Source organism: Sphaerodactylus townsendi, linkage group LG03, assembly GCF_021028975.2.
Source record: "Sphaerodactylus townsendi isolate TG3544 linkage group LG03, MPM_Stown_v2.3, whole genome shotgun sequence".
Classification (NCBI taxonomy): domain Eukaryota; kingdom Metazoa; phylum Chordata; class Lepidosauria; order Squamata; family Sphaerodactylidae; genus Sphaerodactylus; species Sphaerodactylus townsendi.
Genome location: NC_059427.1, coordinates 134,616,291 through 134,633,717, shown reverse-complemented (window position 1 = coordinate 134,633,717; position 17,427 = coordinate 134,616,291). Strand labels below are relative to the sequence as shown.

At 43.0% G+C, this 17,427-nt stretch overlaps 1 protein-coding gene across 1 annotated transcript in view; it reads left to right on the top strand.

The window, feature by feature from the left end:
• RGS9 (regulator of G protein signaling 9) overlaps positions 1-17,427 on the top strand; it is an 84,508-nt gene that overhangs the window by 45,130 nt on the left and 21,951 nt on the right. Inside the window, exons 10-16 of the mRNA XM_048487429.1 lie at positions 3,565-3,625; positions 5,495-5,556; positions 6,695-6,808; positions 8,376-8,491; positions 10,670-10,757; positions 13,716-13,854; positions 15,931-16,016. Of these exons, the coding sequence (XP_048343386.1) occupies positions 3,565-3,625; positions 5,495-5,556; positions 6,695-6,808; positions 8,376-8,491; positions 10,670-10,757; positions 13,716-13,854; positions 15,931-16,016 (666 nt within the window). The remainder of the gene's footprint in view (positions 1-3,564; positions 3,626-5,494; positions 5,557-6,694; positions 6,809-8,375; positions 8,492-10,669; positions 10,758-13,715; positions 13,855-15,930; positions 16,017-17,427) is intronic.

Sequence of the window (17,427 nt, the reverse complement as noted above, 5' to 3'; positions counted from 1 at the left end):
GGGGGGGGGGGTGGGGGGGGGGGGGGGTGGGGGGGGGGGGGGGTGGGGGGGGGGGGGGGTGGGGGGGGGGGGGGGTGGGGGGGGGGGGGGGTGGGGGGGGGGGGGGGTGGGGGGGGGGGGGGGTGGGGGGGGGGGGGGGTGGGGGGGGGGGGGGGTGGGGGGGGGGGGGGGTGGGGGGGGGGGGGGGTGGGGGGGGGGGGGGGTGGGGGGGGGGGGGGGTGGGGGGGGGGGGGGGTGGGGGGGGGGGGGGGGGGGGGGAAGGGGTGTGGGGGTGAGGGGGGGGGGGGGTGTGGAGGGGGGGGGGAGGGGGGGGGGGGGGGGGGGGAACGGGGGGAGGGGTGGGGGGGGGGGGGGGGTGGGGGGGCATGCTGGCAGGGGCTGATGGGAATTGTAGTTCCTGAACATCTGGAGAGCCGCAGGTTCCCTACCCCTGTTCCAGGGTGACCTGGAAACAAGCAGACTTTTAAAAACATACTTTTGTTTAATGTTAAAACTGCAGTTGTAAAAAAAAAGGTCTACTTGATGTAGTTTAATTCTCAAACAGTGCATTAAAAACTCATTTACTTATACATTAGTTGATTGAAGATGTAGAACATACACAATATACATGTTATTATTATGTTTGTTGTTATCTCCGTATTTACCTTTTTACCAATGGGGAGGTACAATTTTGTTATTTTGCCTTGAGTACAAAATTAGTTACAGCTCTGGGGTGTTGCAACATGTTAGTCAAGTAAAAAAAAAATCTTTTTTCCAACTTATTTTGTTTGACCATGGATTTGGAACAACAGGCATTTTCTTGTTAGGACCCCCACAGATCAAATTTAGACCTGCATACCTTTTGTTGAACTGTACATTAGAAAAACGCCTGCTGCTTTTTCCCCAGATGTGTTTGGATAGTTTCTTTTATTTGTAGCCCAAATTAGAAACACAGAAGCTGCTTTCCAGGGTGCTTTTAATTCCAGGGGAGTCGATGCATTAGACTTCTGCAGCAATATAAAACAGAAATCTAAACCAGTTTATTTCAGCATTAACTTTTGTGAGCCAGAACTCACTTCTTCAGGTGCATTTAAAACACAAAATTATTTTTTTGGAGAATTTTATAATGGATTTTTATAGTTTTATATATTTCACACTTTTTCATGTTTATGTGTACTTATATTTTATACTTGGAAATTTTGCATATTTTCTGTTTATTGTAAGGTATTTAGAATATCAGACTGAGGAAACAGCATGTTATTTATTTAATGAATAAATGCGGATTACTCCCAGGACAATTTTGCATGGCCCAGACCCTAATGACAATCATGCATATTTGCAGTGTGCAATACATTGTGCAAAGTCAGAGAAGCAACGATGTGATGTACATACAACATTTCATGAGCCATTGATCTAATAGATGAAAATGCTGTAAACAGTTGATATGTTCATTAAGATCCTAAATTGATTCGGTACAGTGAAAACATGGTTTGACAATATTAAACCCATTTTGTATTGTGAACAGAGAATGAGAGAATAATGAAACGTGAAGTAATATACATTAGGAAGAAAAAGTGGGTAGATGCATGAAACCCATTTAGTTTTAAAAAGCAAATATGATGCCCACTTTAGTTTTTGAAATTGTTAACCATTTTCCCCTTCTCTTTCTTTTCTCTTTCTCCCTAGTTTATTATTCTCTGATTTGTCTTTGACCTTCCTGTCTGTGAAGTCCTTATGCAATTGTTCAGGAGAAGACTAAAGCACTGTAACACCCCATTTGTGCCTGTTCACAGCCCTGCTGCCCTCCTTAGACAACCACATGACGCCTTTAAGAAACATCAGCCTGGGATGGGTCTAATTTCATTTTGCTGCCTTTCACTATTATAATGTTACACTTTTATTTTCTGTGAACTTGGGACTCTTTTAAGAAGTATCATTTGGCTGATTGTTAGGAACTCTGATGAGGTTTAATTGGGACTGTGGGCTCCCTAATGGGACAATGAATTATGTAATTTAATAGGTAAATGAGGAACCAAAAAGTTCGCCAGTAACTTATTAGAGATTTATAGTGCAATCCTAAACCTTCAGTGGATTTTGAAGAGCATAACTCTCCTTAGGATTGCACAAATAGACATAATCAAGTTTTGCTCCAGCATGATTAAGAAACATTATTTAGAATGGGGTTATGTAGCTGAAACCAGTTTGTTTCTCAATGGTCTGGGTCACCAAGGGCAGTTAACATGACTAGTGCTCAGGCCAGTGAATTCCTTGAGTGAGTCTCTATACTTTCCCCACATTATTGAATAATTTCCACCCATTCCCAAGAGGATGCATGTAGGGAAAAAAAACTGCCCACTGCCTGTGACACAGTGACCTAGCCACAAAGACTACACGCCTGCCCCCGAACTCCACATGGAGTTTGGCATAATCATTCCCTGAGACTGCAGGGTACAGGCTAGTGCCCTTTGAAGGGCAGCACCTGGGGTTTGTGCCCTGTCTTTCCCCACCCTAGATACACCTCTGCCTGACACTTCACACAGATCTGCATGTACTACCATGTCATGTGACAGTGTGGAAGTTGGGGTAATGGTGGTTTTGAGCATAAAAGCAGTTAAAGAGAATAGGAAGTCTCTCCACCTCATACTTCCTTTGTTTTGCTGCTGCTTTACTGAAAATCAGAGAGAACTGGCACTGGGACTCTCTTTCACAATTTGCATATGCTGTGTAAGTAGCTCCTCCCACATGAGCTCAGTGGACCTTTGAAGGAAAGTTGTAGGAGTAAAAGGGCTTTCACCAAAGTTAGTTGCTTTCTTGAGAGTCTGAGCTCTTCGTGCTTTCCCTTTTGTTGCTGTCAGTTTTTTCTCCAAACAAAATCATGGCATGAAACTTCAAAGGCAACCTGAGAAACAAACAGCCTGCAGTTAATTTCTAGCTTTCAGTTTCTTGCTGGCTGGTGAATGTCATGGAACATCATCAGAGCTATTTAAATCACAGCATTAGCCCAGCAGAAATGGTTTCTGAAGATTTTAATTGCAGTGTTTATGTTTTGCAATGTGTCTGTTCATGTCACCTTCAACGAATACTGAACGATCTAAGCTCTGATTCCTAAATGAATCTATATTAGCTCCATTAGAATACTGCAGTAATTAAATGCATGTGCACACACACATATCGCGTTTCCCTGAAAATAAGATGCGTTAGGGCTTATTTTCAGGGGATGTCTTATTTTTTCCCATGATTTTGCACCCCCACGTAACAAGATCAGCTGCGTCGGGGAATCTGTAACTAGGGCTTATTTTTGGAGTAGGGTTTATATTTCAAGCATCCTCCAGAAATCCCAATAAATCATGCTAGGGCTTATTTTTCAGGGTAGGTCTTATTTTTGGGGAAACAGTACATATGCAGGCTAAGGAGAAGCAGGTACTGATTCAGTCTTACCAAAAACAGAAAGCAGGTGGAAACTCGGGACATCACTGAATACTTTGAGCTGGAGCTGATTATAATCTGATTTTTTAAAAATTGTTAAAGTAGTTTCAGAAGACAGAGATGCTCTTTTCAATTGCAGTTTTGAACATACCTCTCAAGATTTTTTTTGCTATTTTCCTTTGTTTTACAGAAAAAAACAATAGATGTTTACAGGAAAGAGGTAATTTCTCTTTCACTTTTGTTATATGTATCAGTACTGTTATTTGCAAGAATAATTCAGTCTAGTTGTAGTAAATGCATCTTTCCCCCTAAAAGCTACGTATAACTGATTTTGCACTTACCATAATTATTTCTCCAGTTTCACATGGTATGTATTTGTAATAGGCAGCTGGTGTTTTTTCCCCTTTGGGAATTCATCTCACAAAATTAGTGAAAATTTAGTATGCTAATTTCATTTCATGGCTTTGTTTGTATTATGTCCCAGTGGGACATGACTTTGACAAGCATCATGTATCTGCTGGTGCCAGAGCTATTTGTGTGGATTCCTGAATTTCTGGATGACTATCTAGGTTTTTGCTGTACTATGGTTGCACTTGAAAGAAATAGGTCAAACATTTCTCTACAGGTGTGCCAGTGCGGTCATCTCACAAACCATCGCAAAACAAACTATTTCCACATTACATTAATTTTTTTTATAAACAGTAGCAAACTATGGATGAAATCAGTGTGGGATGTAGCTGTAAAACTGGGTGGAGGACGACTTGAGTTAAAATCCCCTGCCATGAATCTTATTGTTCTTAGGCCTGTCTGTGTCACTCAGACAGGCCTACCTTCACAGATGTTATGAAGGCACAAGGGAGAGGGGGAAACCACATACATTAACCTGAACTCCTTGAAGGTACAACAATAGCAAAATGTAATCTAATTTGATGAAACAATCGATGTATTGACAAGGAATACAGTTCAGAAACAGCTTTATCAACTTGAATTGGAGTCCTGGTGAGGACTCATGGGATATGAGTAACTGAGGAAAAGAAATTCACCACACAATAGGACAATAATTTACACAGCATTTACATGCAGCATTTCTCCGTTGAAAAAAATCATATGATAAGTGTAATATCTAGACTGGACCTTACTGTCATTTTTCATAGTCTGGTCTAAGTGACCCCATCATGCAACACTCGCCATTATTTCACTTCCTGGACCAGTTTCAATGCCTCTACCATGTCCAATCCTTCCTTTACATCTAGTCAGATAATGATTTCTTTTTTAAAAATAATTTTATTACATATTTCAATTATCACACTACAAAAGTCAGTTATCACATTACAGAATATGTACGGACTGTGATGTCCAAAGGAAATGGTCAGGGCAAACCAATCAGCTGGGCTTTTGCCAGCTTACATCAGAACAACTTCCTATAGCCAGGAACTTCTACAGGACCTTGCCAAACAGGTTGGCATTGGAAATACATTCAAAGTCACCAAGTAAAGATTTCTGAAGATATTTGAACAATTAATCCTTGGCTTGGACTCAGCCATTTTAGAAAGTCACTTTTTTCCCAGGACTAGGTCAAGATATTTTGTGCCTGAGGCAGAAACTCTGAATACATCCCCCCACCCCCACACACAGATCTAGTAAAAATATATTGTTGGCAAATTATCCAGAATTACTGCCCTGACTCCACATTGGGCACATGTACACTGTGGTACATGCTATCACTTCCATGTGAATTTACTTACCACCCCCCAATCCACAAATACCTGTAATTCCCTCTTATGCTTGATGCTCTTGATTAACTTTGCTTTTCCATCTGACAGATGGTAGTACATTTTGTGTGGCAGGTGGTATGTAATGTACTCTCAAAAAGATTACCTGCTTTCCTCATTTCTTATGCATCCAGATGATGAATGATGCAAGCTCATGCAAAAAGTTGTATTCCTGGCAATCTCCTAAGCTCCTTCTTGCGGGGGAATTGTCCAATGTCATGTTTTGGGAGAAAAAATATTACCAGTACTAGTTTCTTGGCTGATAAAGCTCACCAAATCTCTGCTGTCCTACTAACAACAACAAAATGTCTTTGTAGATCATTTACTACCAGCAGGCCCTGATGAAGACCACAGTAAAGTGTTCTGTCTCCTTGGGAGGGTAAGTACTGACATCCTACATGCCCATCAGTTAATTACCCACAAATTCAGTGCTGTCAATAACAGTTACCCTATCGAAAGTTCAGATGACCCAACTTTTGCCTGCCTTGAACAGGTCAGAGTCACCTCATCCCGTGAGCTGGTTGGGAAGGGTGCTGCCTAATCTTTTCTTCCTTTGTGGAGTGGGGGGGGGGGGGGGGCTGGGTGATGGCAGATGAGGGCAAACTGCTGCAAGCCTAAGCAGGCAAAGAGCTGCAACTTCCCCACAAGATGGGTGGAATGCAGCCTGTCAGTGGTGGTAGAGGAGCTTGCAGTGGGGAAAGCCAGATTTGGGGGTTGGGGGAGAGAAGTAGATGGCGACCACCTGTTCTTTCTCCTTCTCTTGTAGCGGCAGGGAAAGAGAAGGTCAGGCAAGGGGAGGCAGATCAGACTGTGGGGCAAGCTGCACCTGCCTCAGGTGGGCAAGGAGCCCATGCTGCCCCATCAATCATGTGGATGCAGAGCCCAGTGGTGTTCAGTTTCCCTTCCTTTCTCCCTCCCGTGTGGGGTGGGATGATTGAGGTGTCTTCTTCCTAAAGCAAAAAAATTATATTCAAGTTAAACTTTTGAGCTCGTTCACAAGGTATTTTTTGTAAACAGAGCTGCTAACCTTTCAACCCTGCTCCTATGCCTGTGAGGGCAGCATGCTTTTCAGGCATAAATGCTGATTTCCACATTGTGAAAAGGCTTTGCCTGCTTTCTGGGGATCAATCTCTTATTAGGTCAATTGTTTTTTCCTTGTCAGTTCTGAAATGTTGTTCCTGTGGGTTAGTTAAGGGAACCTCTGGAACAGGGGGTATCTGCAGAGGAAGGGGGAGTTGGTGGAAATTGGCACAAATTTACATATGAGCACTGGAACGTAAAAAAACAAGCAACAAGAAGCACTCCCCCCCCCCCCCCAAAGCTGACTTTCTCAAAGCCATTTTGGAGTGGGATGTCTGGAAAATGGTAAGCAGTGTAATTTTAATCACAACAGTGCTAAAAGGCTCTTTGTTTTGTGAAATCACTTGCATCATAGTTTCCTTGATTTCCTCCCAATCACTGTGGTTGAAATAATTGCCCATGGATGACCATCTGCTTTTCTGCTTCTGTGCTTCCAGAATAGTGAAGTACTGTGAACAGTTCTGCTCCAGTGATCCCATCATTTCAGGATGCCTCCCCAGCAACCCCTGGATCACCGATAATGTTGATTTCTGGGAGCTCAATGCAAAGATGTATGTATGGCACTTCCCTTCAGCTTGTGAGTTTCACTGTCTGACATAGCGTATTCTGAGCAATGTATAGCTGCTTATGGAATTTAGTGGTAAGCTGTGAGGTATCTGAGGAAGTGAGCTCTGATTCACAAAAGCTTATGCCAAAATACATTTTGATAAAGGTGCTACAGGACTATTGTGTGATTTTTCATCACCCAGAGAAGGTGCCCACCTCTTTTAAACGTTCCAAGGTGTGGAGAGAAGGTGCTTCTTGCCATGATGCTCTACTCTCCACCCAACTCTTGTCTGCATTGGCAGCCAAGAGTTTAGTGCTGCAGGTAAGAGAGGCAAAGAGTGGGAGGTGAATTAATGGCATCCTTTCTTGGTCCTTTGGCACCTTTAAAGGAAGAGGTACCAGGGTGAAATCTTGGTCAGCGACACTGATGGGAGTTTTGTCACTTTTTAACCCAGCTATGCCCTAATATACTGGGCATAGTATATTGCTCATATTTCTTTGAGCAAAAGATTATCCTGATTTAAATCAGGTTTTATATTAACATAACAAACCTGATTAAGTAAGAGCCAGCTTAAGCATAATTTGTGATGCCGTAAGATGATCAAAGGATGCTGTTCTGTTGGCAGTAATTGAAACTACAGGGATGTATCTTACCACATTGTGGAAGCTCTGAAAAATGTAATTAGCAGAGACATACCAGGGGTAACTGGTGCCTGGAGACAAATCGTCTCCAGGATGCCTCTCAGGCTCTGCCCACCACCATCCCAGCTCTGCCCTCTGATGCCCCAGACTCCACTCCCCACTGCCCTCGACCCCGCCCATGTCACCATGGACATGGGCAAGGCCTAGGGTGCCCACCTCCCCCCGCCCCAGACTTCCCCTGCTGGCTGGGCTCCCAGCCAGCAGCCTGCAGTCCCTTCTGACCTCCCCTCCGGGCAGGCCAGAAGGGACTGTAGTCCTGGCCTCAGAGACCTTCTTTTATAAGCACTGAGGCCAGGGGGTGGGGCTTGGGGAGCAGGAAGGGGTGGGACTTCCTACTCCCCAAGCCCCACCCCCAGCCTAAGTGCTTATAAAAGAAGGTCTCTGAGGCCAGGACTACAGTCCCTTCTGGCCTGCCCGGAGGGCAGGTCAGAAGAGACTGCAGGCTCCCAACTAGGAGCTCAGCCAGTAGGGGGGGAGGAAGGGAGGGGGGAGTCCAGGGGGGGTTGAGGGTGCTTGGAGGCAGCAGGAAGTCCTGCTGCCTCATTTTTGCATGCCTCGGACGGGGGGGGTGGAGTCTGGGGCATCATACTGGTAATTAGGATTTAGACTTTCAAAAAGTGCTAGTGAATGAAACATTATCTTCTAAATTAGAGCTGGGGTATAACTATCCAGCCAGATACAGTGGTGGTTAATTACCAGTTATTTTAGTGGCTTGATCTCAGGAGTTCAACATGGCATATTGGAAATAAATGGAAAACATCTTTTTGCAGTCAAGTAAATATCCAAATAGAATAGATGGAAAACTTGAATCTCATAAAATCTGATTTCAGAGAGAAACAGCACCAGCTATTTGTAATAAAACTTTTACAGGGTAGAGGTCCCCACCAAAAAACGAGTCGAAAGATGGGCCTTGAATTTTGCAGAGCTGATGAGGGATCCCAAAGGCCGCAAGAGCTTCCGGCAGTTCCTGCAGAAAGAGTTCAGCGGTGGGTATGCTGTTGTGTCTTTTTAGCTCCCTGCCACATTGCTTTGGGACATCCACCCACACTTGGGGCATCTACCTGCACCCCCTCTATTTCTTCTGCCTACAACAATTGAGGTGATCTGAAGTAACAGGTGTATACACACAAACAGAATAGAACAGTATATTATAGATTTAACCTCCCAGTGAAGGAAATGTGACTAAGCCATCTAGTGGTTCAGATATAAAACAAAGGCCATTTATGCACTTGTGGTCTCCTTGGCTTTGAGAGTCCATTTCCTTCAGGTTTGTTTCTTAGATACATAGACATTTCCTCCCTCCTGACCTCAACGTGCCTCAGATCAGAGAATCTACAGTTTCTGAATCCTCTGAAAAGTGTGACTCTTCCTCTCTCTTCGCAGGGAGAGCGAAGGGAAACAACATTCATTTTGCTTTTTCAGGTTTTCTTGCTCCTCCCTGTCCACACAACAACAGTTTCTCCTACTCTTTTGGCCACCACTTCCAAAGGATCTAAAGGGCTGTTTATTTTGTAAATTTTATTTTGACATATAACTTACATGGTTTAGCAAATTTACGCTAAATTGCAGATGGCACCCCTCCTCCCCCCACCCCCAAAGGCAGCAGGTAGCTTCCCTGGACACAGTGGGCCAAATGACAGATCAGCTCAGCTAGGGACATGTTGCAATAGGAGAATCTTGGGTGTAAGCAAAAAACCATGGGAAAAAACCCACTGTGAATCAAGCAGCCCTAGGGTAAGTAGTTCATGCATAAAAAGCCAGCATAAAACAGAGGTGCTCTATGGCAGTGGTGGCGAACCTATGGCACAGGTGCCAGAGGTGGCACTCAGAGCCCTCTCTGTGGGCACGGGCAAACAGAGTCACCCCCACCCCACACACACACATCTAGGCTGGTCTGGGCCGGTGGGCTCAATTCTTAGCATTAAACCTAAGACCTAGTTTTGGGGAAGCAGTGTAGGTAACCCTGTTAAGTGCTGTTAAACCCCACTGATTTTCATGTGAAGAACTAAAGCATGATCCTTTACCTGGGAGTAAGCTTTGTTGCTGGCAATGAGGCTTGTTCTGAGTAAACGCTCCTAGGGTTGTGATTCACCCGTTGGAAGAGTTGCATGGTTGCTTCAAAGCAAAGCCACCAACTACCATCAAGCTTACTCCCAGGTAACACACGCCTTGGAGCCAACCGTTTTTTCTAACCTCAGTATTCAGGTTAAATTGCCGTGTTGGCACTTTGTGATAAATAAGTGGGTTTTGGGTTGCAATTTGGACACTTGGTCTCGAAAAGGTTCTCCATCATTGCTCTATGGCATGTAACATGACTTGGCTGGGAAAACACAAAGCTTTTAAACTTTACCAGTCATCTCTATCTGACCCATCCCACATTAATAGGGAATTAGACAGGATAGCCAGATGCAAAGAGCCCAAGGAGTGTTTACTATTTATTTATTAACTTCATTTTGACCCTGCCCTTCCTCCAAGGAGCTCAGTGATCTCCCAGCTCCATTTTCTCCTCAATGCAACTCTTCAAGGTAGGTTTGACTAAGTAACTGGTCTGTGATGTCTTTTGGATTTAAATCTAGGTCTCCCAGATTGTAGTACTATTACATTACACTGGGAAGAGCAGCTTGTCATAACCCTAAAGTTATCCGACTGTCCTTGACCAGAGCCAGGGCCTTTTTGGTCCTGGCCCCGGCCTGCTGAACACTCTGTCTAATGAGACCCAGCGAGATTTATCACAGTTCTGCAGGGCCTGTAAGACAGAGCTGTTCTGACAGGCCTTTGGTAGAGGGCAACAACAGGTATATTCCGTCTGCTGGCCTTCCTTCCCCTTTTTCAATTTTATGTCGATACTGAAATTTTGTCTATTAATTCCAGTCTTAATGTTGAAGTTTTTGAAATCAGTGTTTATTGACTGAAAGTTGATTTGAATTTTAATGTATCATTGTTGTAAGTGACCCTGAGCCTGAAATGGGAAGGGTCCCCTAGGAATCCAATTAATACATAAACTAAATAAATAAATTTAGGGATGAGAAAAGCTGCATGTAATGAAGATCCCTCTTTGAGAAAACTGTTAATAGTTGTCCTCTACATCAGACCCTCCTGGAATTAGATTACTTCAGTTTATTGTATTGGCTGACAAGCTCATTTCTCTTTCCCTTTGCATTCAGGGGAAAACATGGCCTTTTTGGAAGCTTGTGAAGATCTGAAATATGGAGACCAATCCAAGGTGAAAGACAAAGCTCAAGCAATTTACACGTGAGCATAGAACTACGTTAAAATAACCTTCCTGCTTGCTTCCCCTTATTTATACTTTATTTATAATTTATTTAAAATATTTATATACCATCTCTCCATTTAGTTCAAGGTGGTTTCCAGTAACACAGATGCAATCAAATTGCTTAATAAAATAGTCTTAAGAATTAAAATAGTCACTCAACACTGCAAGCTTAATTAGAGAACTATGCCTCCAGAATATTTTTTTTTCTGCAAAATCAGATTAAACAACTTGTTGAAAGAGAATAAACGGAAAGAGATCCTATCCAATTGGAACAATCGTATACAAGCCTCGAGGAGACGTGATTCAAGAATGTTCTGGACAATAGTGGCTGGTGGAGAATGTACCACTTCCTCGGCATTCTCTAACATCAACTCCAAAACATGGTTCACTTATTTTCAGAATATCTATGACGAAGATAACGGTACTTGTTCTGCTGGCTCCATGAACTCAACTGCCAATATGTTAGATTGGTCTAAAGTTACTGAAGCAGAAATTAGGCCACTAATAGGAAAATTAAAATCCCAAAAGCTGCCTGGGCCTGACTTGCTTCCTCCTGAGTTGTTTAAAATGCTACCTGATTGATGGTCTCCCCTCTTGGCCATGCTTTTTACTACAATAAACAATACCAGCAAAGTTCCCCTCTCATGGACTAATGCAGTAGTCACCCCGATTTACAAGAAAGGAGACCATATGCAGCCTTGTAACTATTGGCCTATAAGGTTACTCTCCATTACAGGCAAAATGTATGCAAAATACCTAATGGGTAGACTTCTTACCTGGATCAACAACAACAAGATTCTTAGACCCTAGCAAACAGGAGTGGCAGCACCACACTCGACCATTGCATGACTCTTAATGTCCTACTATCTAAATACATGAGGAAGAATCAGTCCAAACTTTATCTGGCCTTCCTCAACTTGAAAGGAGCATTTGATTCAGTTTCCAGAGAACTTCTTTGGCACAAACTGGAAAGACTAGGGATTGAAAACCGACTCCTTTTCCTTTTAAAATCGCTACATAAAGATACCACCTGCCAGATCAAATATGACAATGCCAGAAAAGTGACTTCAAAAATTATGGTGAAAAAAGAAGTCAAACAAGGATGTGTCCTGGCACCCACTCTAGTCAATCTTTTCATCAACGATCTGGCAGAAACTTTGAGAGAGGCCGGCACCCACAGTCCAACTCTAGGAAACAGGAAAGTGCACTTATTATTGTACGCAGATGACGCAATCCTGATATCAAGAACCCAGATTGGCTTGAAACGCTTTCTTAACAAGTGCCATGCATATTGTGCCCTAAACCATCTGGAAATCAATCCCACAAAGTACAAAATTATGGTTTGTGCTAACACCTTCAAACCTTCTAACTGGCACCTTAATGGTAACAAACTTGAACAGATTAAGAATCATAAATACCTAGGACCTAATTTCAACTATAAAACCAATTGGGCAAGCTATAATGACAGGGTACTGAAAGAGTGTCATACCCAAATGGCAGAGGTATTAAAATCCCACTTTTCCAAAGGGCAAGGCTATATACCAGCGACACTTGAAGTATTCAAAGCCAAAGTTATTCAGCATCTTATGTATGGCACACCAATCTGGACGAAAGCTTGGAATAAGTCAGCTGAAAGAGTGCAATCTGTTTTTTCTTTACAAAGTGTTTGGGGCACCAGACTCTGTTCCCTACTCAGTTTTATGTCTGGAAGCAGGCCTGAGTTTATTAGAAACCAGAGCATGGTTAACTACTCTGAAATTCTGGATGAGACTTTGTTTCAATACAGAAAAAGACAGCTTAATCCAACTCACGATGCCTGAGCTGATGAGTTCCAACTGGTGGTCCAACATTGTTAGGAAGATTAAATTACTTGGTTTCTCACTGGAAACATTCGATATGCTTAACCCAAATCAGATCTTTAGCATACTAAAAACAAAACTACTGGACCAGGAACAACAGCTGCCTCTAACATCAGCAAACAGATCGTGCTCCCCTCTATACCACAATATAGTACCTATACATCGGCAGCTGGTGCATTATATTGACCTGATATTGGAGCCAACACAGAGATGGGCCTTAACCCACGCCAAATGCAATGTGTTTCCATCAGCAATAGAGGAGGGGCGACTACTTATACCATCCAACGAAAGATTCTGTCCACATTGCTTGAATCAAGTAGAAACTTTAAATCACACAATCTTCTTCTGTCCTAAGTATTCAAATATCAGATACTAACTACCACAACTCACAAATAAAAAGCACTAACCTGTCCAGCTGACTTGTGAATGAACTTACTTCTCCACAGAAAAAAACAGGAGACACTGGAAAAGACTGCTAAATTTCTCCTGCAAGTGATTGCTGTACGGAACAAGGAAAACAGAAGGGAACATGACCTTGGGTGCTGTGTGGTTTCCGGGCTGTATGGCCGTGTTCTAGCAGCATTCTCTCCTGACAGCCCGGAAACCACACAGCACCCAAGTGATTCCGGCCGTGAAAGCCTTCGACAATACATGGAACATGACCTGTTTAATATTTACCCACTGCATCACCTCTATTTTTTTTTATTCTGTATGCCTAATAAAGGTTATTGAAGAAGAAGAATTAAAATAGTCAATCAACGCTGCAAACTTAAATAAAGAATAAAGCAGCAAACTAAATTAAAACAAACAGCTATGAAATGCATAGAAACCTAAAATCTTCCAGAACAAACGTAGCTAGCCCCCTAACCTACAATTGACAAAGGCCTAGGTAAATATATAAACAATTTAATAAGTAAATAAGCTTTGCCTAGTGCAAATAAATTAAAAGGTTGTCACTGATTGGAGAAAGACATAATTCCATAAAGCAAGGTGCTACAGCAGGAAAGCCCCTGACAATTTATAATGTTGCTATGCCTTCTTTTTTCCCATATATCCATGCCTTTTTTTTCATTTCAGAACTTTCCTTGCACCAGGAGCAAGGCGCTGGATCAATATTGATGGTACCACTATGGGCATCACAGTCAAAGGCCTCAGACACCCTCATCGCTATGTCTTAGATGCTGCACAAACTCATATTTATATGCTCATGAAAAAGGTCCGTTACTTTTTAAAAAATAAACCCAGAATTCATATCTTTTCCACCTGTCTAAATGCCCTCACTGTAACTCTCCCTAAAATCTGTCTGAAAAAAACCCACTCAATATTTGCATGTCAGTGATTGTACCCTGGTGAATCTCACTATATTCACTCAAAGAATATTCATGAACATAATTTAGTCTTCAGTAGGGACTTCGCTGTGTAGCTGTTTTGCTCGGGGGCCAGGATCAGAAACTGATTCCCTGCTGATCACCTGCTCAGCGGAGAGTCAAACCCGCAACTGCAAAATTGTATCCCTGATTGGCTCTGATTGTGAATTTCAAAAACAAATTTGAGCGCTGAACTAGTTTGCTGAGAAATTTGCACCATCCCTAGTCTGGGAGAATTGTTGAGCCAGATTTTGGCCATGCAAAAGTTACCTAAAAAGAACTGAAGCCTTGTTGATGCAGGACAAGGTGTTTCTGTAAAATCCAAGCTCAGGGGGTGGGAGAAGGGATGGTTACATTTGGCACAAAGTGTAGAAAGGCCTGACCAAGTCTGCAGAACTATTGTTGGAAAACAATGTTTGTCTAACTTAAAAAATAAAATAGTGATTTTCCTTTCATAACTCATGAGACAGTATACTGGAATGGGGTCAGGTATATGCAGGGCCCCTGCTATGAGTCTGTACCAGAGCCAGAGAGATGATGCTTGACAATAAAAGCAGATTTAAGCATGGAAATGTTACCTTTACCTTTTCCATTTGCATCTAAAACCATATAGAAGATTTCTGGAATTCTTTGGAAGTTCCTCATATACTATGCCATTGGTTTTTAGCCTTTTCCATTCAGGGATTATTTTTTAACATTAGAACCTGTACACTGCATTCATCTGGCACTCAGCTTTCTAAGGTATTTGTGACCTTCTCTAGGGTGTTTCCAGGAAACCTAATACTACTACAGTCTAAGTGCAGATGATGCCAAGACATAGTTTAAAACTCATCATTCCCCCATGAATATTAGCCAGTTCATTAGTTATAGGCGGTGACAACCATGGCATGTCTCTGGGGCAGTTGGGCGCAAGGCAGGCTGTCCAGTGGTGGGATCCAAAAATTTTAGTAACAGGTTCCCATGGTGGTGGGATTCAAACTGTGGCATAGCGCCAATGGGGCTGGGTGGGGCACGGCGGGGGCGTGGCCAGGCATTCCAGGGGCAGGGCATTCCTGGGCGGGGCTGTGGCAAGGACGCAGCCGCTGCGCCGGTCCTTGGGCGGGAAACGAATGCATGCAGGCGCACGCTGCCATGCACGCCGGTCCACCTCCTGCTAGACTGCTTCAAGTTCTGCGCGCTACTGCTGAGAGGGGCGTAACTAAGGCAAAAATCACATGGCAAAATCACCAATTAGTAACCCCCTCTCAGCACACACAAATAACTAGTAACCTACTCTTGGGAACCTGTGAGAACCTGCTGGATCCCACCTCTGAGGCTGTCATTCTGTGACAATCCCAGAAAGACAGATCCATAGAAACATAAAACTTTAAGGCACCAGAAGACCTTTTAGCCCCATTGCACATTTTTCCAAACCCAGAACCATCTTATTCCTGCCTACCCCATTCAGCCTGTGCAGTTTTAACGACAGTGACCGCAAGTGGGGGAAGGGCATTTCATACGTGCATATGCAGCAGTAGCCCTTGATCTCTAGTTGAGGTTGTGCATCGTGGAAATTTGAATTAGCATTTCCCATTTCTTTGCCACCAATGTAAACCACAAATTGCTGAAAATGCATTTGAAAAACAGAGGAAAGGAACAAACGATATCTTCAGCTCTTCCCAGACCTTCTCATGTGCTTTGGCATCTGACAAAACGACTTCACTGGCTTTGCTGTGAATTCTGCCCACATGAGAATTCATTTAGCCAGTGGTTCACATAACACTTATTGAACATTGAAGAACAGATACTTTCTTGTGCTGTTGGCCAAGATGATCCTTACCCTGCCAGCCTTGTCGACTCCTCAATAGCTGTAAGAAGAAATGATTTTAATTAGGTTGCTTGCAAGCCTGTAACTACCAATTTTCCCTTTTCTTCTCCCCCAGTAGGATTCTTATGGTCGCTACTTAAAGTCTCCAGTTTACAAGGAAATATTGTCCAAGGCAATTGAACCACAACCATCAGATAAAAAAAGGCAAGTGGGTTGGGGTTTAATTGTGGGTTATTTGCTCTTGGTTTAAATACGGGCACCAAAGATACAGTGCCAAGGCCTAAGTGAAAAATGACTGTGATTTAGACCTTTGCTTACTTGAAAATAGTTCTTCTACAAAAACGATCTCTGGCTTAGAGGCTGATGAGTACCTTTTGTCGTGAGCAGGCTTGCAAAGACTTGCTTTCAGCAAGGAACAATGTTGGCCATTGCTGCTTGTTCTGCCTGCTAACATACGAAATCTCCTTTCCTACAGATGCTTCTCAAAGTAAAGCTCAGCCAACCAGAAACAGTTGCACCTTACACCTGTAATGGTTGAGTTGTCATAGAAACCACCCTGGGGTAGCCCAATTTGAAACTCAGCAGTAATAAGACGGATGTCTTTATCTAGCACTTTTTCCTTAGAGCTTCATACCCACAAACCACCTTGTAAATTAGGATGTATTTTAGCTTGGGAGGGATTGGGGAAGGATTGAGCGCACTGAAAGGAATCCAGTGAGTTTGTGGCTGAGGTACCACTTTGAAAGAGGGACATCTTGGGCTTCAGTCCCAGTTATTACACGTCGTCTTCACAAAGGCTGAGTGGCTGAAGCTGCTCTCGTGTTTAAGACCTGCCTGCTGTTTTGTTGTAATTTGGCCTCATATTTGTGCTAAACTATTTTAAAGGGTCACCTGTTAGCCTTGGTAAACCTTTTAAGACAATAAAGAATTTCCGTCCAAATATTTAATTTATATTCATCTTGTGTCATCTATTTGTGGCAATCCTTTCCCAGGTGTACGACATCTGCTAAGGTTCTTTAGTGTGCAGATCTCCTAAAATACCAGGCTGCCACCAATGGATTTTTCAAACTCTCTGGGCTGTATATGTCTCTCAGCCCTGGCAAATGTCATCAGGTTTGTTTATAACTGTTTGGGGATTTTTTTGGAGCCTCGTGCTCTAGGCAGCTTTCTGGTTTCATTGAAAAGGAAGTGTAGGCAAGCAGGAGCTTAAAATACAATGCCTTTAAATATTTATTTCATCACTGCTGTTGTTAACCACAGGAACAAGCAGTGAAGGGTATGGGCAGTTCTACAACAATAAGGGTTGTTGTATGTGTGTATACACACACATGCTTTCTTGTATTCAATGGCCTTTGTTTACATGTGTGTGTGCTGTGTGTATAAAACCAGTGTTTCTAGATCAAATCCTATTTGTATATAAATCTGTGCCTGAATGCCCCTGCTGCATAACTGGGAAGGCCTTACTGCTCGATGGCTATGGAGCATGGGAGCTCCTAAAAAGGAACAGTTAGTATAGCAAAATATACTTTCTGCCCCATGGCCACCGTGTACATAACAAACTGGCATCCAGTCAAGGAGCCGACCACTTTCTCACTTCAAAGGAAAAATGTTTTTC